This window comes from Sinocyclocheilus grahami, unplaced genomic scaffold (genome assembly GCF_001515645.1).
Source record: "Sinocyclocheilus grahami isolate Dianchi unplaced genomic scaffold, SAMN03320097.WGS_v1.1 scaffold1190.1, whole genome shotgun sequence".
Classification (NCBI taxonomy): Eukaryota; Metazoa; Chordata; class Actinopteri; order Cypriniformes; family Cyprinidae; genus Sinocyclocheilus; species Sinocyclocheilus grahami.
Window position 1 is genome coordinate 43,633 of NW_015506369.1, and position 26,831 is coordinate 70,463.

The 26,831-nt window shown below is 40.4% G+C and overlaps 1 protein-coding gene across 1 annotated transcript in view; it reads left to right on the forward strand.

Annotated features, from left to right (window-relative positions):
- The window catches only part of LOC107567810 (spondin-1-like), a 197,787-nt gene that overhangs the window by 863 nt on the left and 170,093 nt on the right, over positions 1 to 26,831 (forward strand). Inside the window, exons 2-3 of the mRNA XM_016253577.1 lie at positions 979 to 1,085; positions 20,565 to 20,698. Coding sequence (XP_016109063.1) covers positions 979 to 1,085; positions 20,565 to 20,698 — 241 coding nt within the window. The remainder of the gene's footprint in view (positions 1 to 978; positions 1,086 to 20,564; positions 20,699 to 26,831) is intronic.

Consider the following 26,831-nt stretch of genomic DNA (forward strand, 5'->3'; position numbering starts at 1 on the left):
ATTAAGCAAAGGGTAAACCAAAACAGTAGATTTTAATATCTGAACTGTGTTATCAGGACAAGGATGTATTTTATCATGGTCAAGTCAGAGCAAGTTGTCACATTTTTATCAGGGTGAGCTGTCACATATTTAATTTTATTTGAATTTATCAACTGCTCTTTTTGGCAGTTTGCGTTTTCCATTTTTGGCAGTTTTATAAATTGTTCATTTTAAATGCTGCTTAAAGCTCCCAAATAACTAAATACAATTTAAATACATGTTTAATACTTATATGCCCTAAAAGGCTTGATTTATGTTAGATAATGTTGTCATATCTGACATGTCTGACTGAATTAAATAATAAACAAACAAACAAAAACTATTTTACATCTATATCCGTTTTCTCCTATATGATAGCCTACTGCAAATTGTTTTCAATATTTCTAACTTTCTAATTTGTACTGTGTATTAATCAATAATCAGTTACTTTGTGCATTATGTTGAATAATATTTGTTATTGAAGATATTTAAAATGGGTTACATGACGATTTTACAGGAGGTATTTGAACATAACAAAGTAAGAATTTCTGGAAAAGAAGTGACATTCCTAAATGCATTTTTGGGAGAGGTAAACCCATATAATTTTTTCAGTGAACTGCTGGAGCATATAAGCAGCGCTCACCTTGCTCCGGCATCAGCTGTTTCATCTGTTTCCTTCACCTCCCCAAATCCACGAACAAAATGTAGGCATCTTGCTATCCATACTTATCTTCCAAGCATTTGTAGCTGTCTCCTTCAGTCCCTCCAATGCGGACATCAAGCCAAATGTGTTTATGCCCAGTAGCTAAAGATTATATGGGCAAAACAAAACTTATGAAATATTACCAATTCTGTATTAGAAGCCTGGTATTATTGTATGTGTTTTATTCATTTTGATTGACCCGTGAAAGCAATCAGAAAGATAATGTAACTGATTATTTTTATTGTGATTATTTCCAGTATCCCTGTATGCAACCAACCCTGCATACTTCAGAGGCTTTACTCTTATCGCTCTGAAGGAAGGGCACAATGGTGACCAAGAGGAGGATTATGCTGGAAATTTCCAGGTGAGAATCTGACCAAAGTCATGCACACTAGCAATGCAAATGCACACTTGGGAAACATAATTCTCTGTGATGTAAAACATGGTAAACCCCCAAAATAAAACTCTGCGTACCCATATAATCATATAATGCATTAGACTAGAAAAATAAATTAGCTGATCAGCTTTTTAAAGGAAGGCTTTGGCATATGTGTCTGTATCTAATCAAACCAAAATTTCTGGCATGTCAGAAATTCATCTGACCATTTGATTGCTGGTCAGAAGAGGCTACTCACTTCTTGTTACCCCGTGTACACTGCACGTCAAAAAAAGACGCACGACAAATCTGAAATTCGGCTGACTCAAAAAAGAGTCACACAAGTCAGAATTCGGCTCAAAATTTAAAGAAAATTACACAGTGGATGCCTGGCCTAAGATGGTTGTTCATTTTCTAAAAACAAATGAAGACATTTTTAATGAAACCTGAGCTCTCTCTCTCTCCATGGAAAGTCAATGCAACCAAATCTAGACAGTTCAAAAAGTTAATACAACATTGTGAACATAATCCATATGAATCAATTGTCAAGCATTTGATGAGCTATATATACAGTATGTGCACTGATAAATGTTTATATGGGAATAAAGCATACATTAAATTTGTTCATCATATCAAGTAGGGATGCACCGAAATGAAAATTCTTGGCCGAAGCCAAACAAATTGCTTGAAACACTGGGCCGTAGGCCAGATACCGAACACGGTTTTCCCCCATGTATTTAGATTTTTTTTTTCACCATTGCATAAATTAAATAGCCAAAATATGCTTTTTCGTCTTGCTTTTCAAAGAAAAAATCAACAAAAACTTAACACTTTGAGTAGCAAATCAGCATATTAGAATGATTTCTGAAGGATCATGTGACACTGAAGACTGGGGTAATGATGTTGAAATTTCAGCTTTGATCACAGCAATCAATTACACTTTAATATATGCTCACATACAAAACTGTAAACATTTTAATAATATTTCACAATATTACTGTTTTTGTATTTTTTATTGTCCAAATAAATGCAGACTTGCTGAGCAAAAGAGACTTCTTTTAAAACATTAGAAACTATTACATATCCCAATTTAAAATATAACATATAACACTATGTGTGAATATAATAATACATTTATTAATAGCAGTGTTAATTTTGTTGACGAATAATTTATCATAATTTTCATCAACAACATTTTTTTCACTGACCACGAGATGATGACAAACTAAAACTCTTTTTGAATGACAAAAACTATGACAAAAATGTATTGACATTTTCATCAACGAATAAAAACAACACGAAAATGTTAGGGTGCGATGATTTGGGAAGAGATTTATTGAGAACGAATCTGCTGCATAGTTAGGAGGTTAGATGCGTACATATGAACCGGCGGGACATAAGCTAAAATACACTTGCTGCACGTCTCATAAAACGTTCAAAAATGTCAATATGTGGGAGTAAGAGAAGAGCAGACATATAGATAAATCTGACGATGCAAGAGAGAACTCAATTCGGTCCGGTGTTCTGTCGATGTGTGCAACCCTGTCAGATTTTGCTACCTCCCATTAAACAATACAATTCGACAACGAAAAATGCTGCCTGTAAAATTATGGTTTATTAATGTCTACACCTACCCCAACCCTAAACCTACCCTTACAGTAATGCAAATACAGTAATTATGTGTTATATTCGCGGTTGTGGCTAGAAGGGATACAGCTACCGGGAACCAACAATAAATAATTTTTTCTACCTATTATATTGTGTTTTATTAAAGTCTACACCTACCCCAACCCTAAACCTACCCTTACAGTAATGCAGATACATTAAATATTGTTGTTCAGCGTGAGAAAAAGGATGCAATATTGATGTGCGCATGCGCAGTAAACCCTGGTAGGACAATCTGACGGGTAGGATAAAATGTCAGGACACAGGTTTTCTGAGTGCAAACACTGAAGCATACACACACAGAAAGCGCGTCTCACAGCACACAAGTACTCTCTCGCGTCGCATGAATGGAGAATTACACACAAAATGATGTCAAATTGTCTGTTTTGACGAGTATTCACGTAAACAATTGATTATGTCTTCAGTGAACGTTAACAGTAGGGTGAACGTGTATCAGTATATTGCATCCATTGCAGCCGTGCATTCGGTTTTAAAGGGACAGCAGCCTAATTTATTTGCTATTGTCCGAGTCATTGATGTTAATCAAGCAACAACAGAAAGACAGAAAATCACTCACTACTCTTGAATGAAAAACTTTAGTAGCCCTAAAGATTAATCTAAATGTATTTATAGAAATAAATATGTCTGCTTGAAAGAATGAAGAATATGGTAAACAAGTTGCTATAAAGAATGCATAATTAGCCTATATAACCATTGGTATTTCATTAAAAATAAGTTCTTGTCCTTTATGAGAAGTTGGTTCCCTTTCAAGGGAACTTCAAACTGCGTCCTCTAGGGGTCGCAATGGGGAACGCCTCGTCGTGACCCGTGTCTGAAGCATACATTGAAAAAACACCAACAGCACGTTGGCCGGCGACAGCCATGACGTCACTACCGGTGCGACTATAGTATAAATAGGTGCCGGGAGAACACATCATCCCCTTCTTCGTTTTCACTGACGGTTTTGTTTGAAGCGTGCCTACCCAATCCTCCTGCCCTGCGTATGATGAGTTTTGGAAGTTATGGATCACGCCATGGCGAGGCTTGACTTGTCATGGAAGCGGGCCAAGAAAGTGACCTCGCGAGGTCGTCTCGATGAGCGCCATCTTTCTGGCCGTAACCCTCCAGCTGAGGTGAGCCTTCTTTTCTTCCTGATCTCCATACAGAGATCGAGAAGGAATGGAAGAGGCCGTTTTCCTCATGCATCCATCGATTCCAGCATATGAGTTATGCCAACATCGAGGCGATGCGCGAAAACAGCTATGAGAAGATGCCCCCCGTAGAAGAGACGCTGACTAGCTATCTTACATCTGTCCGGGTCTTACATCTGCCCTTTATCTTTCCTTTCCTAATTCCCCTGCAACCACCATCTCTCCATCTGACCGAGGTTAGGTAGGAACTTCCTGCATTAGTTTCCTAGGCTGGACCGATGATGTTTGGTTGGTTCTATGGCTTCATAGTGACTACCTTACTGATGGTCCGAACTAGAGGCTTCCTCGGGTCGCTTCTTGAACGGGGCTCCTGCGTGGGAACCATGGTGTGTGAGTATGATCCCTTTCTAATATATATATATATATATATACTGTATTTAATGCGCTGGTGGTTGTGTGTATAATCCTTCTGCTAGCTTTCTTTGCAGTGTTTTCCGGGACCTGTGTGTTTCTGTCCTTTTTCTAGGGTAGGTCCTCGGTGAGCACCCCCCTCTGTTGGATTTAGAAACCGGGTGCTCGACTTGCAGTGTTTACTTTACTCGTCGATATGGTGTCCAACCGGTATGATAGCCTGTTTTCGGCTTTATGCTTTCCGGATCATGTGGCCAGGTCACAGGCTTCTGCGGGAGCCTTCTTGATCATCAGGCCCCTGGCACAGCACTGCAAAATTTCCTGGACTTCCGGGCTGGGCTTATGCTCACCAGGATGTCCCCTCTTGCTGAGGCATTGAGCGGGAAGTATAGGTGGCATTTGCGAGAACCTTCTTGTATAATACTGTCTCAGGCAGTGCTCCCCCTCGCCTTAGAGGGTTGTATTTGAGCTTGCCTCTCCCGTTTGACTCAGTACTTCTGGGTATCTTTGAACAGATGCTTGAGAATCTCTTAAATCCATGCTATGGTAAGTGCACACGCTAAGATTTGTGCACTTTCTAAAATCCATATGGTGGTAAGTGTGCACGCTGAACACTTTGCGCACTTTCTAAAATCCACATAGTGGTAAGTGGGCACGCTGAGCACTTTGCACACTTTCTAAAATCCACATAGTGGTAAGTGTGCACTTTATACTTTGCACACTTTTCTGAAATCCTGTATAGTAAGGGTTACGTGTTATTAGCCTCGTTCCCTTTCTCTGAGTTGGTTTAAACCCTGGTACCTTGGGCTCCACTCAACCAGTGTGTCTCTGTTGACACACTTTTGATGCATTGCTCCCCTCAACATTGAGGGTTATTGTGAGCATGGTGCTTGCTTTCGAGAGTTTGAACTCTCTCCCTTCTGAGGAATTGGATTCCTCGCTCCGTGGGCTGTTCTCGTGGTAGTGTTTAGCAGTGCTCCCCTTTATCAAAGGGTTGCCTATGAGCACGCTACTCCTTTCTGAATTTGGAGTTCTCCTCTCACGTGAGAGTTCAGTTCTCTGTTTTCCCAGAGCACCTGGAACCAGCAGCATCAGGCGAACTAGGCCCTTCCTCCGCCTCTCTGATGCGCTGAGTTTTTTGGCTAGCTTGCAGTACGCTTACCCTTCTGATTTCTGATGTTCGTGCTGTAGGTCAAGCAACCTCTCATTGAGAGCTGGGTGTTGTGCTCCCTCAGCTAAGGTAACTTACTGCTAGCCGTTCCACCATTGGAGCATGCTGTAGGTCGAGCCCCCTTCTCGATTGAGAACTGAGTGTGTTGCTCCCTCAGCTAAATAAATTACTGCTAGCTGTTCCAGCATTGGAACATGCTGCAGGTCGAGCCCCCCTCTCGATTGAGAACTGGGTGTGTTGCTCCCTCAGCTAAGTAACTGCTAGCTGTTCCAGCATTATACCTTAGATCGAGTTGATGACTTCTAAAACATAGTGTTTTGGGATGCCCCATTTCCATCTATGGGCTGCTCTTTCGGAGTGCCACGAGGGCCCCTTAGAACGGTATTTTTAAATAAATGTTATGGTAAGTGTGCACGTAAGTCTTTGTATACTTTCTAAAAGCCACATAAGTGGTAAGTTTGCACGCTAGTACTCTGCGTTCTTTCTAAAATCCTGTATGGTGAGAGCTTCCTGCCCTTTCTTGAGCTGGTTAAGCCCCGGTTCCTGCTTGGGCACCACTCCACCTTGTATCCTCCGGATACCCACTTTTAACAGGGTGTTGCTACTAGCGGTCTGTTGAGACAGTTCCTTCAGCATATGCAGAGCATGTGGTAGCCCCTGTGTGACAGGCCAAGACTTAGTATGATTCTAGGCTCTTGGTCGTATTCCCTTAAAGGAATCTATTCCTGATTCCAAGCCTTGAGCTCTACCCCAGGCCCAGGAGTTCTGGCCTTAACATGTACGTTTTTGGGGTATGTAACCTAGGCCTTTGGCCGTAGGGGATAATGTCACTGACAGCCATCTTAACATCCCAGGGGCATCTCCCATGGCTATGGTAGAGTTGGTACTTAGTGCTCGCCAAGGTTTTCTGGCATGCGCTCCCCTCAGCATGGTGGCGTGGGTATACCGTTCCCCATAGCGACCCCTAGAGGACGCAGTTATCCTCCGGATACCCACTTTTAACAGGGTGTTGCTACTAGCGGTCTGTTGAGACAGTTCCTTCAGCATATGCAGAGCATGTGGTAGCCCCTGTGTGTCAGGCCAAGACTTAGTATGATTCTAGGCTCTTGGTCGTATTCCCTTAAAGGAATCTATTCCTGATTCCAAGCCTTGAGCTCTACCCCAGGCCCAGGAGTTCTGGCCTTAACATGTACGTTTTTGGGGTATGTAACCTAGGCCTTTGGCCTTAGGGGATAATGTCACTGACAGCCATCTTAACATCCCAGGGGGATCTCCCATGGCTATGGTAGAGTTGGTACTTAGTGCTCGCCAAGGTTTTCTGGCATGCGCTCCCCTCAGCATGGTGGCGTGGGTATACCGTTCCCCATAGCGACCCCTAGAGGACGCAGTTAGAAGTTCCCTTGAAAAGGAACGTCTCAGGTTACGTATGTAATCATGGTTCCCTGTGTAGGGAACAAGACACTGCATCCTCTAGATTTCCTGCCATGCTTCGGACGCAAGCTTCAGACAAAGAAGTGGATGATGTGTTCTCTCCTCAACGTGTTGTTGGTGTTTTTTCAATGTATGCTTCAGACACGGGTCACGACGAGGCGTTCCTCATAGCGACCCCTAGAGGATGCAGTGTCTCGTTCCCTACTCCGGGAACCATGGTTACATACGTAACCGGAGACGTTTTATTTCATTTTAACCTAAAGGCATGTGTGTCACCACAGTTAAATCGGTGTCTATCATGATAAAACCTTAAGATCAAACCTATAAAATGATTTTGGAAATTTTTGAGAAATGCATTACACTGTAATTAAACCCATTGGATTTTAGCCGACTAAATTTACTGTAGATCTAAAACTAAAAACAATTCAGATGACTAAAATATGACTAAAACTAAATGGCATTTTAGTCAAAAGACTATGACTAAAACTAAATCAAAATTTGCTGTCAAAATTAACACTGATACGTAGAGCTGTTGTAATTAATATTATGATTGTCTTACTTTTTATTTTACAGAACAACAGTAAAATTGTAGAACTAACATTTATGAATGTTGATGGTGTCAGGGATCTGGAAGGAGGACCCAATTGCAGTGAGTGTAACAAGGGTTTATTGACAAAAACAGATCCATACAAAAGGGTTGTGAGGTGCACAAGTGATACCACAACAGGAACACAATAAACAGATAGCTAGGGAAGGCCACTGGAACAGCCTCAGACGTCAACTGGCAGAATACTATAGCAGCAGAGGCGGCAAGACCAGGCCGGGAGAGAGACCAGAGCAAGGCACCAGAGAGCTGAGCTCAGATACTTGACCATAAACTCTGAAGCACCCCAGACACCAGGCAAGGGAATCAGTGGACAGGAACAGGTCAGGACAGGAACACTAACACCACAACAAGACAAAACATAGCTCCACAGGAACACAAATTACTCCAAGACAGGCAAGAGAACAAACAAAAAGGACTAATAAAAAGCCCTAAATATTATTAAAATTAACCAACACAAATAACCAAAAAATTAAAACAAAAGATCAGGACTAAGAGAACTAAATAAATACTAAATTAAAGGCAAAAGGACAAAAACAGACCTCATCCAAAAACAAGGAGCAAGACAAGAACATAGAATTACAAGAGACAAGACTAGAGCACAAGATCAAACAGACAAGGAGACAGGAACACATAATCAGCCACCTCCACAGACAGAGATAAACACAGTGAGGAAAAGAATGACCACGAACCAGCAAAGACAATAGGGCAAGGGGCACTATAAATAGGGAGGAAACCACACAAGGAACAGGTGAGAGCAATTACACTAACAAGGACTCAATGAGGGCTAACAAGAGGGTGTGGTAATGAGGAAACCAGGAGGAGGTGCTAAAGAAGCACATGGCTGAGAAAAACAAACAACTAGGCCATGTGCTGACAAGACAACATAGACACAAGAAACAAAAACACAAGACAACCAGAGTGTCAGGGCAAAACCCTGACAGATGGAGCTTTTATTTTGGCGGACCTCAGTGCTTCTTGTTGTTGGCAACACAGCAGATATACTGTAGGTATAAATTATTCTCATTACGAATTTGGGAATATGTTTGTCGCACATATCATGTTGTCACATCCATGCCTTGAAAAAATTATAAAAATGTTTCTGAGCAACTGATGAGTAGCCCTGCTTCAGCACAGATTTCCCTTGTGCTTTGGACTTCGAAGCCTGACTAACAAGCAGATAGTGCCGCGAACTCGCACAGTGCTGTCAGAATGAAAACATAACATTCTGCAGTTTATTTACTAATTGTTTAAGGCCATTTCGCGATTTAAATCATCATACAGCAACCACCCCTTCCTCTTCTCATCTAAGACATGTGATGCAGTACTAAACAGTCTCTTGCTGTCAGTGCTTGTAATGAGTTTTGTGTCTTTCTCTGACAATTTTAAATGCTTCCACTTCCACACTACCGACATGTTTGCTGCGCGACTCTTACTCTAAGCTGGTTGTCATTTGATTGCGTCACTAAAAATGTAATTGTTCGGTACAATTTATTCAGTATTTTCGCTTGTTCGGCCGAACACCGAAATTTTTTTTTTTTGTGCTATTTTCAGCCAAATAATTTTGGTTGCCGAACATTAGGTGCATATCCCTAAAATCAAGTGATAGTGTCTTATCAGAAGGCTTGGATTGAACTGCTCAGTTCAATTGTTTTTGGGTGAGCTAACCCTTTAAAGGAAATTATTATTACTTCTATGCTATTTGGGGTCACTACTTGATGTCCAATGAACACCAATTATATCTCCAGGATCTCATGGATATTAGATGCCCTGAGTCCGTCAGGCACAATGAATTACAGAAGACTCCACTAATACAGATATGATGCTTTAGTCTGTATTAAGGCAGCAATCCAGATTGCCTGGCTGTGGGATCTACTGTACTCCCTTTGTGTGCTGGAGCCAAGCTCAGATTCAGCCACACCTGGCAAAGCTCTTACATCAACACCATATGCTGCCTCTCCGCACGAGTTCTCATGCTATGCCAGATAGTGGAAACGGAATGAAAAAGGCCCATTAAATGTCACATAAACCATAAATCTCAGCTCCCTGCAGAAATACTCTGCTCAAACCTGCTCTTGCACAGAAGAGTTTTATTTTCTTGCAAGTGGGATATAGATCAGTGGTTCTCAACTGATTTTGTTTCAGGTCCCAGATTAGACATTTACATTTAGTAAATGGCGAAGAACACAATACAACACTGTACAAAATTGTTAAGCTTTCAAAAGTAAACAAATATGTCCTTGAAACCATTGTTTGGAATTTATATCAACAAAAACTGTGTTGCACCAAATTTTGGATGGATTCATGATCTTGAAGTCCAATAACACAAAACAAATATGCTTGACTCAAATTATGTTTATCCTTGTTAAAACTGAACTCTGAGCAGTACTTTCTACAAATTTTGTATACGTTGTTAATGGTTTTTGAGGATGAAGGCGTCACACAACCTGTCCATGTTGACATTTATCTAAATTAGATAGATTCTACCTAATGGAAAATCAGTTCATAATTGACTGATTGATTGATTTAAATTTTACACATGTACACAACCCTACATCAGACCAAAAAACACAATTTTTGTGTGTTGTCCCACCAGATGAGAACCTATGACGTAGAGGGCATTAAATACAGTATTGTCCACCTGAGAGCATTTTTTTTTTGATAATGCGTTCTGATGATTTGTTCCAGCCCGATTTCATGGCAATTTGTACATATTTTACGAGGTGGCTAATTCGTGCGACCTCACTCGTACAAGTTCATATTATTTTTGCTAAATCGTACATATTTTACGAGTTGTACAGTTCATATGAATTTGTACGAATTACCTACACCTAACCCCGCCCCTAAACCTACCCATCACTGGGGTCTAGACAAGTCATACAAAATCATATGAGTGAGGTTGTACAAATTCGTACAAATTAGCAACCTCGTAAAATACATATGAATTGGTCATGAGATAGCGTTGTTTGTTCCTACATCTGATGTTAACAGTAAGTTAAATTGATAATTGCCTATGCTAGTACAGTGGGTAAAGAGTATTTCGCAAGTTCTTCATTGTACATATTGTGATTGTACAGATTTTTCAGTCTGAATACATTCCGTCAGATTGCATATTCTGAATGCAAAGTTTCTATACCCTAAACTCTGGAATCTGATGAAAATATCTATACTGTTGTACATATGCTTTGTACATGCAAAGAGTGCCATATTTGTCTGTTAGCATAACAGGGAAAAGCTTGTGAGTCATGTCAAAGAAAGCCGCTGAGACACCTGACTAAAGACATTCTCAAATGTGTCAGAGCAAATCAGCATGACAGCCCAGTGCACAACTGGTGTATCTTGAATTAAAATAATTCTAAACACATTAGCTACATGGTCATTCCAATGTTTTTGGCAGTTATTCTTACTATATATATATATATATATATATATATATATATATATATAGGGTTTGAAAAAACACAAGCTCAATAAATGATGACAGCATTTTTGTTTTTACATATGAACACTAATTTCTAACATCCTCTGAAAAAACTAGCTTGGAATAGTGTGGTATATACTGTAAAAAAAGAGGAAAATGTGTAGACCTTTTAATAAGAATAGTTTCTGAAAAAAAGTACATACATGACATTTTCTCATTTTAAAGTAATTTACAAGTATATGATTCTCCTCTGTCTTTCTTAGATTGCATATACAGACAGCCAATCAGATTGAAGCTTGCCAGTTCAACAAAGTACTAAGTTTTTAGTGCAGTAGGCATTTGGTAGTCAGCAAACAGACTGTAGGAGGTCCGTTGGTGTGCCTGATGTGTTTAAATACCTAGCCTTAAGTATGAGAAACACTAATGCTGGACATAGCAAATGCCATTAAATCTAAGACCTTGTCCTGTAGTCATAAACAGAATTTATTATGCCTGAATCTTCGGTGTAATTAACTGAAATAGGGTCAGCGATGACGGCTTTTGGTGTAATTACTCAGGCTAAGACATGCCCACGTAGGCAACACTCCCAAAGGGATGTGAGCCATGGAGGGCTGAAGGAAAGGTTGGCGCCTTGCTCTCTCCACCCTCACTGCTCCTCTCTCCTTCATTGTCTCTGTTCTTTTCGCTCATCTCCCCAGAGAGCCCACCTTAGTGTCTCTGTCCTTAATGAGTGAGATCACTGCCAAACTGACTCTTCGAGTCAGAGCTGCCACACAAAGACTCACCTTTTACACCTCTGCTGCATTTTCCACTTAGCTGGGAGAGAATGGCGTTAATGCTGGGGGTCTTACGTGCTTTGGAAAAGTTTCACGAGGTGGGATCTGTTTTGAGACAAGAGGTTTAAATGTTAACAGTATTTCGGCTTTTGACAACTCGACAACAAAATGTACCAAAAAATGCCATGTTATATGGGACACTGGTACCATGGCAGAAGGTTACAATGTTTTTTGGATTTTGATCATTTATTATTTTTTTTATATTTTGCTAATATTTAATTTTTTCAGTGTACCATGATAAATCCATGTATTACCACTGTGGTATGGTCAAAGTTTTTGTAAGGGAATACTGAAGAGAATTCCTTGAGAAGCTATGCTGATTCATGACCACAAGTACCGACCTTCCCATTAACCTCCAGAACCAACCTGGAGGGCAGTTGCATTTATTATTTTGTTTCTTATTATTCCCAGGAGCTGACAGACACCCTTTCTCTTTCTTTGGTCTTTTATTTGCTCTTGAAATTGATTTTGTGCCATAGTTAATTAGTGCCAGCCTTGAGTTTCTTTGAATGGATGATGTGCAGTTTGGCTCTGTGTGGAGAGACTGTCGAGGAAACACAGGAAGAATTCACTCAGAGCCGTTCAGTCAGTGATATGTTTCTAAAGATTGAATACAGTTGCCTGCAATTTGGAAAATAACCAAATGCAAGTTGTTTGCTGATCAAAATTAATGAGTTGTTTCTCAGAGAAACTGTGTGAACTTTTAAATATTCTTTCATAATGTGAGTTAAATGGTCCATTCGATTAAAAAAATCTGTCAGACATGAAATATGCACAAATGGCCTGCGAAAGTCATGACACGAGAATTAGAATCTTAGCAATCAACCATTGGCATTCCAAGTACACTTTACTGACATTCTTGTAGTATAGTAGTATAGTCTATAGTAGAGTATAGAATAGTGAGCAGTCAGTGTCAACAAAACAAGTAGAACAAAAATGAACATTAACTGGGAACATTACCATTTTGACCAGTACAGCTCACACAGAATTGTCATATGTAGGTGCCTTACTCACAACTGACTTCAATAGAATTTGGTGTTTGCATATAATATCGTTAAGCCAACTCTGTACTACTCTAATGAGCATATATTTCTAATACTCCAAAAAAAAAAAATCCATAGCACAAACAAATACTACATACAACAAATAAAATATTTTAACCAAACTTATAATGAATGTTTCTTAAAACACTAAACACAGACTTTGACCTGCTCTGTTCCCCTTCTTTTTGTTTGACAGGTTTTATATTCTATTGCAAACTAGCTCTATAAAGCAGGAACTTTTTATTGTATTCCTCAATATGTTCCTGTTCATCCTCCTTCTATATATATTTTTTTCTTCTTCTGGGCCTTGATGAAGGTGAAGGCAGGCTTACTCGGGAGACTCAGGTCTCTTTCGCACTCATCTGGCAGGAGAGGCAGCCATATCAAACCAGCCACCTCAGGAACAGCCTCCCTGGATCTGCTTGTGGGCTTGGATTCAGTGCCTGGAGTGACAGTCACTTAGAGCAGCACTCTGTCTCTCTCTCACTTACTCGTCAGCCTTCAAGGATGATATGGCCCAATAAGGCCTGGTTTTTTTGTTGTTTTCTTGCTGTGCCTCCAGAGAAACCTTTTGCAACTAGGGTTATTTGAAGTACGGCTTATTTAAAATTTGGGAGCATGCGCTTTCTCAGCCGTTTTTGAGACTGCTCTAAAAGCACTTTTTGTTAGGTTCTCCTGGGAGGTGAACTGGCACTAGTACTTACTGACTGACGGCTTTTCTTTGGACTTGATAACAACATGTGCTTTAAACAACACTCCAGCAGACATACATTTATTGCAGGTTGTGCATCTTGTTCTCATTATGGTGAGTAATCATGCTGTGGTACTTGCTGAAACAATATGGTAGCCATGTTTTTTACTCTATATATTTAACTTAAAGGAGTCATAGGCATTATTTAGACAGAAGAGAAAAAAACTGTCATTTTATGTAACTATAATGTTATATAATTAATTGAGGAATTTATTAAATATCAGATCTTACTCCAGTGGCCATTTTAACTTTACAATTTCCAAGATCAGACTTTCCTTATATTGATTTAATTTTCTTTTTTTACATTAGCTGGGGTACCAGCGGTGCTTCAACCACCAACTGTTATCTTACCCAGAAAGCTGGAACAAAGCTCTAAATTCACAATGTAGGGGTACGAGGAAGCACAACAAGAAGTTTGGTGGTTGACCGTCAAAATAAGTAAGGGGAAGCATTGTAAGAAAAGAAAATATATTATACTGCAAACACATAAATTTTTTACCAAGGTTGTGTGGAAAAAAACATCTTTGATAAGATTACATAAATACAATTTTGATAAGGAAGTGATTGTTCTCAGCTTTTTTTTATCTAATGATTTAGTGATACATAAACAAAAGTGCTGGGAAAATGTTGACGAGCTGACTGTTGACCCTGCACTTTTCAAACTACTGGGATTAGACTACACACTTTTTGATTGAGTTGTGTGTTATAAAATGAAGAGTTTGTTTCCAATATGCTATAAATCAATTGAGTAAAAATGTGTTTTCTTTACCAAGAAAGTGGCGAGATGAAAACCACTATTTTCTGTTTCAAACTTTCACATAGCATCTTTAGGTTATAATAGCATTAAAAATTCATATCCAGATTTTGATTTTCAAAGATTTATTATAACATTTATTTTATATTTTAATTTATATTATATTTATATATAATTAATATTTTTTTCCCAAAATGCAATAAATCCATTGAATCAATATAAAAGTTATTTTTCATATCGAAACTCTTGAAAATACACAACATAGTAAGTTGATCCACATATGACAGCGTCTGAACTTGGTCAATAGCCTACTAATCTTATATGCAGGCACTGGACTAAAAATATATTCAATCAATCATCACTCCCAAAAAGAATTCAACGGGTCATCGTGTTAATGCTATCAATTAATTACAACAATAAAATAAAATTTCATCATGAACATACATGAACAACATCACATTAAACCACAGAAATTCCAAAATGACATTACCCTTACATTCAACTTCCAAAAGTGCATTCATCTTTAATCCGTGTATCATTCGATCATTCGTTTTTTGATTTAATATTGAAAGTAGAAAAATGAGAAAACGGCTCCTTTTTCGCTTTTTTGTTTTTTTCCAAAAAACGAAAAATGAAAATTAATCTTAAATTTTCGTTTTTCGTTCATGGGTGGAAAAATGAATGAACAGCTTGAATATTGGATTTCTACACGTGAGCGGGAATTAAACGCCCCTTTCTGCTGATTGGTCAGCCGAAGATCAAACCGTGCCGTCATCAGTTCTTCTGCAGTATCACGCAGCAGAATAATAGTCCTCCACTGCTGCAGTTGTATGGATTCTTAACACATTTATTGCAACTACATTTGATCTTTTTTTGTCAAACAAACTGGCTTATGAATATCTCGACACAACTAATACTGGGGCAGAGTCTAGACAGTTCTTTCTTCTGTGTAGACCAGTGGTTCTTAAAGTGATAGGGGGTCCGCAAAATAATTTCCTATAGCCTAAAGTATTTCCTGACTGTAAAGTGTTTTTTTTATCATAATACATAGGCCTACTGTGATTTATTCCAAAGTGACTAAAAAGGTCAGTTTAATCTCGCAAAACCTCCCGTTAATAAAAATATCTGACTACACTGCACAATTAATCTCTTACACTGCATCTTTGTTGTTTATGATGAATTCGGTGCTTGAACGTACACCGCTTTTATTATTATTGCAGCTTAGATGTTCAAATAGCTGCAGCACTCCGACTTTGCCACAAGAAAAAGTGCGTACACCTGCTCAGACCCTGACGTGACGGTAAGTACTTTGCCACGTCAAAGACCATTTTTATAAATATGAACGTTGCCGTGGATTTTAGTGTACGCACACTCTAAGATCAAATATGTGCATACCCACGTTTTATAAATGAGGCCCCAGGTCTCAGAACGTTAATTTCCTGGTTAAGGGAAATAACTTCCTTACTGTAGCATAAATCTGCATGATTAAGTGACTCAGTTATGAGCAAAGAATGAACCACGTCAAGTGTGATACAAGTAAGGTTTTATTAACCACATAAACACTTAAACTAGTCTAACATTCTACATAAACACATACACTGGTCTAACATCCTACATAAACACATAAACTGATTTAACCACATAAGTGGTAAGTGTGCACGTTATGCTTTGCCCACTTTTCTAAAAATCCTGTATGGTAAGAGCTACGCGCAAGACTTCGTGCTCTTTTTGAGTGGTTTAAAACCCCGGTTCTGCCTTGGGCACCACTCCCCCTATGTATCCTCTGGATACCTACTTAGCAGGGTATTGCTACTAAGGATCTGTTGAGACAGTTCCTTCACCACAAGACAAACGTGCGGTAGCCCCTGTGTGACAGACCAAGACTAGTATGATTCTAGGCTCTTGGTCGTATTCCCTTAAAGGAATCTGTTTCTGATTCCAAGCCTTGAGCTCTACCCCGGGCCCAGGAGTCTGGCCCTAACAGGTAAGTAGTTTGGGGTATGTAGCTAGGCCTTTGGCCGTAGGGAATAACGTCACTGACAGCCGTCTCAACGTCCCAGGGGCAACTCCCATAGCAATATGGTAGAGTTGGTTCTTAGTGCTCGCCATGGTTCTGGCTTGCACTCCCCTCAGCATGGCGGCGTGGGTATACCGTTCCCCATAGCGACCCCTAGAGGACGCAGTTCGAAGTTCCCATGAAAGGGAACGTCTCAGGTTACTTATGTAACCATGGTTCCCTGAGTAGGGAACGAGACACTGCGTCCTCTAGGTTTCTTGCCATGCTGCGGACGCAAGCTTCAGACGAAGAAGTGAATGATGTGTAGCTCCCGGCACCGATTTATACTGTAGTCGCACCGGTAGTGACGTCATGGCTGTCGCCGGCCAACGAGTTGGTGTTTTTCAATGTATGCTTCAGATACGAGTCACGACGAGGCGTTCCCCATAGCGACCCCTAGAGGACGCAGTGTCTCGTTCCCTACTCAGGGAACCATGGTTACATAAGTAACCCGAGACGTTTGATCTTCGACTGACCAATCAGCAGAAAGGGGCGTTTAATTCCCGCCCACGTGTAGAAATCGAATATTCAAGCTGTTTATTCATTTTTCCACCAAAGAGCGAAAAACTAAAATTTAAGCTGAATTCTCATTTTTCGTGTCTTGGAAAAAAACAAAAATACGAAAAAGGAGCCGTTTTCTCATTTTTCTACTTTCAATATTAAATCAAAAAACAAATGATCGAATGATACACGGATTATCTTTGCCTTGTTACATTCATTTAGTTGACTAGTGCTATACGCTGTATTAACAAAAACATTAATGGCATTAATAAAAACACTTACACTGTCAAGCTACGCAATATTGCCTTCATAATCGAATACGATTCATCTGCGATTATGAATGCGATATTGCAGTGATCTATGGCTCTGTGTATTAAATGCCGCTCCATCTGAAAGCATGTGATGGAGATTTACTATTAATCACGAGATGCGCATGACAATCACATGCGATTTATCGTGCAGCCCTAAGTTTATTTGTTGATCACAAAGTACAAAATAGATGAGGAAAACTAGGATGCCGGGTGTATTGCGTGGAATGGTGCGCTGTGATTGGTTGAGCGGATATATCGCATTCTGCAGAGAAGGGAGACTGGCGTTTGTCGCAGTTTGGAAAAAAGAGAGAAAATATGACAGAATAACTCGGTGGATATCGCATTTTGCGTAAAATAAAAAATTGACTTTTCAATTTCAATTAAAACAGCCAGATACAATACTGATTTTGCCGGAAACTAAATTTTTTTTTAAAATGGCGTTTATCGCATTTTGCAACCAAACTCTTCAAATATATATATATATACTCTTTAGTTACTACCTATCTCTTTTTTTCTCACTATTCCATTTTACTCAGAACTATCACAATACTGAAGTAATTGTGGTTGCTGCTTCAGTTTCACACAGACTTTTTAACTCCACATTAAATAAATGGCATCGTGCTTTGTTGCTCTGAAAGCATTTGACTGGCTGGTTGGGCTTGTTTGACAATACATTTCATTGTTTCAGCTGTGACAGCTTGCTCGCCATCAGTCACCCAAATGGTGGAGGTCAGGGCAGTCGAGGACAAAGGTCACATTTTCAGAGTTGAATATCCAACAGGATGCTCGTGAGGAGTTATAGAGACAAAAGCACATACGTACACACATATGCGTTCAGCCTTTTCCACACACAGCTAATGTTAAGATCTCTGCCAAGCCAACTCTCCAAAGTAATTGAAAAGAAATGTAATAGAACTCTTATGACTGTGTGCTAAGGTTATGTCTCTGATAATTTGACTTTATGACATGGTAAATTTAGTTTAGGTGTAGAGGTTGACCAATAGTGGATTTTACCGATAATGATAACTAGGACTGTGCTCCAGATTTTACATCCTTGAAATGCTCTAAAACTGGTTAATCAACAGGTAGTTTTTAAAATGAATACTGAAATGAAAACAAACATAACACTCCAGGTAAAATAGTGCTGAACAGATACACTTTTAAAATGTATTAGTAAATAATGAAATTAACAATCTAAAAATGAACAGTAATTCTACAGCATAGTTAATGTTACAAATCGACTGTTATTATAAATTGTTTCCACTTCATACAAATCCAAACAGACTCGTGCTTAAAGATGGCCATATTTAAATATCTACACAAATGCCATAGCACTTAAATTAGATACATGTGTTTTGTGTGTATATTCTCCTACTTTAGTTGCTTCTATTTTAGAACATTGGCGATTATCTAATGAAAATAATAAAATATGTATTACAGTGACAATAAAAAAACAGAACTGAAATCGAATGCATTTCTGATTTATGTTTCTGTCGACTGTATGAACATATAATTTTGCTTTCTCACATCACTAGCCTTAATGCATAAAAGTGTCATCAAATTTATGAAAAACTTTATAACACAAGTCACGTACGATAATGGGCTAATGCACTGTATAAAGACTAGGGCTGTCACAATATCAGATTTTTCACTACACAACTAGAATAGGCAAAATAATAATATTATCTGTAGAAAAAAAAAAAATGCATGTGCATTTCTCTTCTTGTAAACAAGGCACAGTGCATGCGTGTTCTAAGTCAGAACCCCCAGCTCCTATATTAGCAGCGTCATTGTAACGGGGCTGACGAGACGTGAGACGTGTGGATCCATCTGCAAGCTTTTAATAGAGAGACGTGGTAAACAGGCAGGGTCAAACAATGGCAAACAGGTATATGGCGGGCAAAACACAAGAATAGTCCTAGGGCTAGCGTAGGTCACCGATCGGCAGACCAGTAGACCACCTCGGTGGGGCAGAGGACCACCACGGCAGCGCAGAGGACCACCAGAACCAGACAGTAGACCACCACAGCAGGGCAGAGGACCACCACGGCGGAGCAGAGGACCACCAGAACCAGACAGTAGACTACCACGGCGGGGCAGAGGACCACCAGAACCAGACAGTAGACTACCATGGCGGGGCAGAGGACCACCACGGCGGAGCAGAAGACCCCCACGGCGGAGCAGAAGACCACCAGAACCAGGTAACAACGAGAGAGCAGAGACAGACAACACAGACAGAGCATTGGGGTTGATAGACAAGACTGAGCGTTCAGGGGCAGCCTCCCTGGCTGTGTCGGGACAAGACAAAAGTTCACAAACCACCTCCATAACCCTGACAGGACAGGATGAGGATTCCCAGACGGCTTCCATAGCCGTGACAGGACAGACAAAGAGTTCCCAGACGACCTCCTTGGTACTTTCGTGAATGACTGCGGAGGCTGATTGGAAGAGAAGAAATTGTTGAATAAAGTTTATTTTTTTCCCGACCACTATGTCCCTTTATGGGCTCTGTAGAATAATTTACCTAACTGATTCATTGCAAAAACAAAAATTTTATTCATTCAGGAGCAAAACAATACTTGTGTGCATTTCTCGGACACAATAAAGAGTTTAAATATTTCAAGTGAGTGTATGGATATATATTTCTTTTTACATAATCTTTTGTACATGTATAGTCTTTGTACTTTGTATATTTTGGAGTATATTAGGTTTTAAATATTGTTTCGTATATTTCGGCCATTCACCCTTCAGTTTAACTGATTAGTTTTAACCAAATTATTATTATTATTATTATTATATATTTTTTATAGATATACTTATATTTCATTTATCATGGTCTTTGTTTTTTGTTTGTTTTTTCTGTTGCAAAGCTGATTGTTTGTCTGTGTTGTTCTGTATATTAAACAATGTCAAAATAATAAAAAATTGATAAAAATATATATATATATATATTTCAAGTGCGGTACTTTATATTTAAAAAAAAATGTCCTGCAAGAGCTGGCACCTATAGGGTTTTGCTGTAGATGAAGTGCATTGACCTCCGTGTGTGGATCTCCATGTCATGTCAAATCAAATCCATCACCTTTGTTATTGCTGTTTGGGTTATTGGGTGGAGGATGTCTGTAGGGGAATTGTTGGTATTGCCATTGACCTCTTAAGACTACAGGTGATAACTCTCTACACACATACATGCACACTCATTTTGGCAGATACAAATGGATGATAATCTTCTGTAGTATTTTTACAAAGTTTTGTATTTTATAATTTTTTTTGTCTTACATGAAGAGAAGGTAACAAGAATGCTGCCATATTTGAATCGGACACATTTGTGTTGACGGGTATGGGTTTGTACACTCTGCAGATAATCGATGAGGAAGACGCACAGTTTATGACAAACTGCCCTCCAGCAGTGACAGAAAGCACCCCACGCAGGAGGACCAGGATACAGGTGTTCTGGATAGCGCCCGCATCAGGCAGTGGCTGTGTACTGTTGAAGTAAGTGTCATAACTATCCTCACCTCACAGTTCTAACCAGGGTGATATTTTAGGGGGAACCCATGCATCTATGGTTATCATAGTAATAGAACAAATTGCTTTTCTTAAAACAATTTCCAAATTGTTGATCACTTGGTATTCTAGATCAGTGTTTCCTCATCTTGGAGGACCTCACACTGCAGTCTTCCCAATTAAACACACCTGACTCAACTCATCAGCTATTTAGAATGAACTAAATATGTGCGGCTGACATTCAAAATGTGCAGTGTTGATCTTCCAAGACCAGGATTGAGAAATGTGAAATAAGATATGACAAGTCCAAATATGTATGCAAAAAAATAAAATCAATTAAATGCATGCATGATGTATATAAAGATGATATAAATGTTTTAAACCGGCTTTGTCCTCAGAACATTGAGAAGCAAGTTGAGAACATCCAGCAAACACCAATGAGGCAACAAATGTTTTTACCTTTGGTTGAAACCTATCTGTCATAAACAAGATAATTTTGTTAAACTTTGTCCTTCTGATTTATTGTCCTTTATACTTGTAAATCTTGTTAAGCATTTTCCCACAATGTTGGTTACATCCATAGAAGGAAACAATTGTATCTTCCTTTTATTAACTCTGAGTCAATAGAATTGGTTTTGTAATAAGTCTTAGACTGCGTGGACACTCTTAGTCAATCCATACAGAATTAGACAGTGTGGATCATCGGTGGACGTTAATGACAGGCTACAGGTATGTAGGCAGGAAGTTGACAGAACATCGAGAGATTATGACTGTTCCATGATTCACTTGTTTTTCAGATGGAATACTATTCTAAAAAGAAGTTGTCTCGTAACATTATATAGCTCGCTGTCTGTAATGGAGGGACTTGAGACTAAGTTTCAGCTCAAAGTTCCTCCTCTGGACATAATCTATGGAAAGGAAAAAAAAGTGTAAAAAAAGTGTGTGTGTTTCAGTGGTTGGCAAATAAAAAATGCAGTACGAGAAAAGACAGGCGGAGTGCAGAGGACATGAAAAAGTGCAATATCAAAAAATGTAAGACATGGAAGCATCAAACCAGCATGAGCGATGGAGAGGGTGCGCTTGAGGCAGACAGGAGATGGAGAGGTGGGGAGCAGGGCAGAAGAGGTGGAGAGTGGGTAATGAGTAGAGATCTATGGCGAGGTTGCTGAACTCAGAGCTTTGCCGTGAGTGAATTCTAGAGGGGATGCTGAGAGCAGAAATGCTCCATGAAATCAAAATTTTCTCTTTCTCCTATTTACTCAAAACAGTCTTGCAAGTAAAAGCAAAAGACTGAAAAACTAGCTTGACATTGCAAAATTTAAAGAGAGCAAGAAACTTTCTGTGGTGTGTCAAATTGTTTCTTCATGCCCTCCAGACCTCCCCTGCAGCTGAGATCTCATGATTAAAAACTTGATCTAAAGTAGAGACAAGTGAACTTGCAGTGCCGCTGGGTAAAGAGTCACCTGTTTATGACATTTGCCTCTCTGGAATGCTTGATTCATGGCTGTGGACAAATATTTTTTTGTATAATGATTGCTAAGCTGTATGACTGACCGTTAAAATAAGCAAAACCATGAAATCGATCAACATGAATCCACATAAGTAAATAAATATCTTCACAGTCTTTGAGATATATATATAAGCACTGACATCATCAATAATGATAAAAATACAAACAGGTGCTTACAGTGATTCCTGATTCATAAAATTAAGTGAAACCATATTTTTAGTTTATCTTTGCAATATGTCACATTAGTAAACGGTGGTATACTGCAGAAGTAAAACAGGCTACAAATGTTGTTTTATGAAATACAAACAGGTGCTTACAGTGATTCCTGATTCATAAAATTAAGTGAAACCATATTTTTAGTTTATCTTTGCAATATGTCACATTAGTAAACGATGGTATACTGCAGAAGTAAAACAGGCTACAAATGTTGTTTTATGATGATCTTAAGGGTGCTTTCACACACCTTTGCTTGGTCTGAACCAGAGTTCGATTGCTTCCCCTTTGGTTTGGTTTTCAAAGCATCATCATAGAAAAGCATTTGCGTCTATCTGCTGAAAATGCACTGCAAATGTTCCAAAGAATGCAGAATGCAAATTAAAAACGTAATTTCTGCTGGAGGCGAGCAGAAATGAGGTATACATTTATTTCTCTGCTTGCAGTACATCAGCCTCGCTTGTTAAGAAATTAAAAGTGCACACACACACACACACACACACACACAAACATAAACTGGTTTCATTGGCGTTGGCGGTATGGCGCTTCAGCGGTGGTGGTTTCCCATGTTGAGTGGGTTGCACACATCAGGCTGCACTACCCCCTGTTTGTGTTGCAGGCGGCCATCTCCCCCTTTGCGCTTCAGCACGCTAAAATAGCTTTTCCCCTAAAAGAGCATTCATGGGTGCATATTTTTAAAGATGACGTTGCGTCTGGCAAACTCGATGTTGCGTCTTGCTACAGAAAACGTATCACCCGTGCGTTTCTGGTCGTTACCTGGCATCGGGTGATGGTCACGATCGCTGCCTCATGTGTCTGGGCATTAAGCACGCTGAGGTGGCGTTCGTGGATGAGTCATGTTCTCATTGCGGAAAGAGCTTGGCCCGCATCTCCAAGATGGCCATCTGTTACCTCAAAAGGGGCCGAGCTCCGTTGCCTCTGCCTCAATCTAGTTCTTGTCATGGCGGCAGTAAGGCGGGGGCTACTTCAGGCAGTACCATGGGCATTCTGAGGGTAACAGTGATGGCAAACCGGGTCCCCCCGGTGGAGCGGTCGGTTGCGATGCAGTTTTGTCCTTATTCCGCCTCCACCCGGCAGGGCAAACCGTGCCCCCCTCCCGGGTCTGTAGGTACTCGTCTGGTCTGTCCGGCGAAGCTTATGTGGCCAGTGCAGAAGCTGCCTCTGCCTTAAATGCTACGGTGTTACTGCAGGTTCTTCAGGCTAAAGCACTGAGGGAACTGCACGAGGGTGGTCACGATCCGGAAGTTCTGAAAGAGCTCCGAACCGCAACTGACCTCGCGCTCTGAGCGACGAAACTCACTGCGGGTTCTCTGGGTCATGCGATGTCCACACTTGTGGTCCAGGAACGTCACCTCTGGCTGTGTCTGGTCGACATGAAGGACGCCGAAGTTCGGTTCCTCAAGGTCCCTGTGTCCCAGATCGGCCTCTTTGGCAACGCAGTCGAGAACATGGCCCAGCAGTTCTTGGCTGCACAGGAGCAGACTGAGGTGATCCGACATGTCCTGCCCTGCCGGGCAGCTGCTGCCTCCATCTGTCTGCCGGCCGCAGTGCCCCAGCCTGCTCGTCGCCAAGGGTGGCCCCCTGCGTCAACCCCCGCTCCCGCGCTGCATCCGCAGCAGCCTCGAGCAAGCGGCGCCATGGAGTTGGGCGTAGGCAGGGTGCCCCGCTCTTCCAGGCCCCCGTCAACCCTGGCAGTGAGCGGAAGAGCAAGATGCCCTGGGACGGGTGACCCAGAGAGAGAGGGAACTGCTCTTTGGGGGATGGTGAATGCACCTCTCCCTCACCTGGAGGAGGGTCGGGTGGAGAATCTTGTTTCCAAAAATCTCGACAAGAGAGCAGTTTTCTCTCTGTCTCTGGGTCCCAAGAGGGCATGGAGAGCCGTGGACGGAACAACACCGGACCACACTCATCCTCCTCTCTCGCCATAACGCAGCAGCAGGCGGTTCAAGAATGTCATCAAAGGCCCTACTCACGCAGCCTCTGTCAAACCGTCGAACCAGGTAAGCGTTGCACTGGCCGCACTAACCTCTTCGGTCCGCCCACAGAGCACTGAGAGGCCCCGGTTTAGTGTCGGCTTGCTAAATCGCTCCAGAGAGTCCATACGGTAGAGCCTGTCGAGCTCCTCCATCCCCTCGGCACCCAGACATGACGGAACGTCCGGTGCCAGGCCCTCATTCGATGAATCCGTGAGAACCGGTAGAGGCCTGGGTTCCATATGTAGAGACCTGAGTGGATACCATATGTGTAAAGTCCACAGTATAGCCTCAGAGCCCCGTGTTTCCCCGGCAGACTTCTGCCATTTCCAAGAGGGTTATAATCATCTCTAATCTTCCATATGCACCTAAACGGTTGTTCATATGTGTAAGTGCTTCCGCAACCTCCTTCGGGAAAGATGGTGCTTCCGCAATGTTCCTGTTCCAAGTGGAACGGGTAAATTTTCCCAGTGTTATCCAATCTCACTGAGTGGGGAGTGCTACGACAAACAGTGACTGGTCTTCTTGTTGCGAGCCCTGGCCTACGCCGAAAAGGGGGCACAGGATGTTGGAAGTGGCAGCATCTGTGGCGCTTTGGTAGGGATCCCAAAGTCGGTCATTACCAACGTGATGTTGAGAGTGACCAACTGAAAGAAAACGTCTTGGTTACATATGGAACCCTTGTTCCCTGAAGGAGGGAATGGAGACGTCACGTCCCGTCGCCACAGCTGCTGTACCACCGCTGAGCGGCTCGGCTCCTCAGTGAAAACCTGAGTTTGCGTTGCACCTGCTGCCTAGTTATACTTGCGCTGCGACCAGCGGCAGCTGGATGCAATCATCGTATGCCAATGTGCATTAGCTCGTTTAGTTTACACTCGAAGTCGATTGGTCTAAGCGAGATCCCAAAGCCGGTCATTACCGACGTGACATCTCCGTTCCCTCCTTCAGGGAACGAGGTGTAGCGAATTTAGCTCACAACAGGAAATATGAATAATTAACCATAACTAGTTATGATTAATTATTAATGTTACGTACGTAGCCGAGACATTATCGTACGACATAACAACAGTCAAGAAAATCTTTCAGGCTTCTCTGCTAAAATGTGCATTGAGTAAAATAATGTAAATCCAAATTAGGAGAACAAAAACGAGGCACTTCAGTAATGTACAAAAAATACATTAAATGTAGAAAAAAATTACAAAAATAAAACTGTTAAAACTTACTTTTAAGACTCTTTTTTTTGGCTGCTACTATGGGCTCAGTGCTAAGAATCTTTTCTACATATAACCAAATTACAAGCAATATCAGAAAATAAATACAATAGAACAAAGAAACAAATTAAATAAATGGTGCTTTTCAGGTTTTTCAGGTCTTTTGTGCTCGCCTTGTGCCTTTCAGGCAGTCTTATCATTGAATTGCACAAAAATGCATGTATTGGCAGTAATGTATAGATAAACATTGCTTGAAAATGTGGACAGTGTCAAAATAAGGTGCATATTTATAGTACAGCTATATCAGCTATATACAGCTATATCAATAGACATTTGATGGATCAATACACCCCTACCAGGTACACACACAGTTTGACCAAATCATGTCATCAATACCAGTTTACTTCCATGATTTACGATAATATTAGCAGCAAACCATACCAGAGTTTGCATTAACTGCACCCCAGACCACCTTTTTTTTAGCAGACTCAGCACAGTTTGCAGGAACACATTCAGTTTAGAAAAATATTAAAATAGAATAAAAATAATGTTCATAGTATTCTAGAAGAAAAAAGTTAAGCACGGGTTGACATTTGCCTTCATTACACCTGATATAATAATCTTTGTGCGACTCGAGTAGGTCACCATTTCAATCTGGAAGTGTCTCCATGTGTCTACCGTAATCAGATTTCAAAGGGATGGTCTCTGATTTTGTAACTGCAAACATCAGCACAAAATAAAATGTTATTAAATAAAATAATGAAAATGAAGAAAGTTTTAGATTTTGGACATTAAAAAGAACACATCTGGCTGAAAAGCAAGATATGTCAGCAAATATCTTTATTTGCTTTACATTTAATATCAGTTACAGGCTATGAGAAACAAATTTCATTTGTGATTTATCTTTTCTATGGGTACTACTTACAATAAAAAGATGACTGTGGAGAGTCTGTAAAATCAGCTAATGCCCTTACTAAGCTCGGACTGGTGCACAAACAACATGCATAAAAGCAGTTTTTGTTCAAGCTGTTCTCAAACGCTTATTTTTCCCTTATAAATGTGTGAAGAAAAATTAAGGTGAAGCACCGAATTAAATATAGATGTTTTTTTAGGCAAGTGGAGGCTCATAGACCTTGCGCTACAAGCAATTTTGCTAAAAGCCAAGACGAATAATCTAGTTTAACGACCACAAT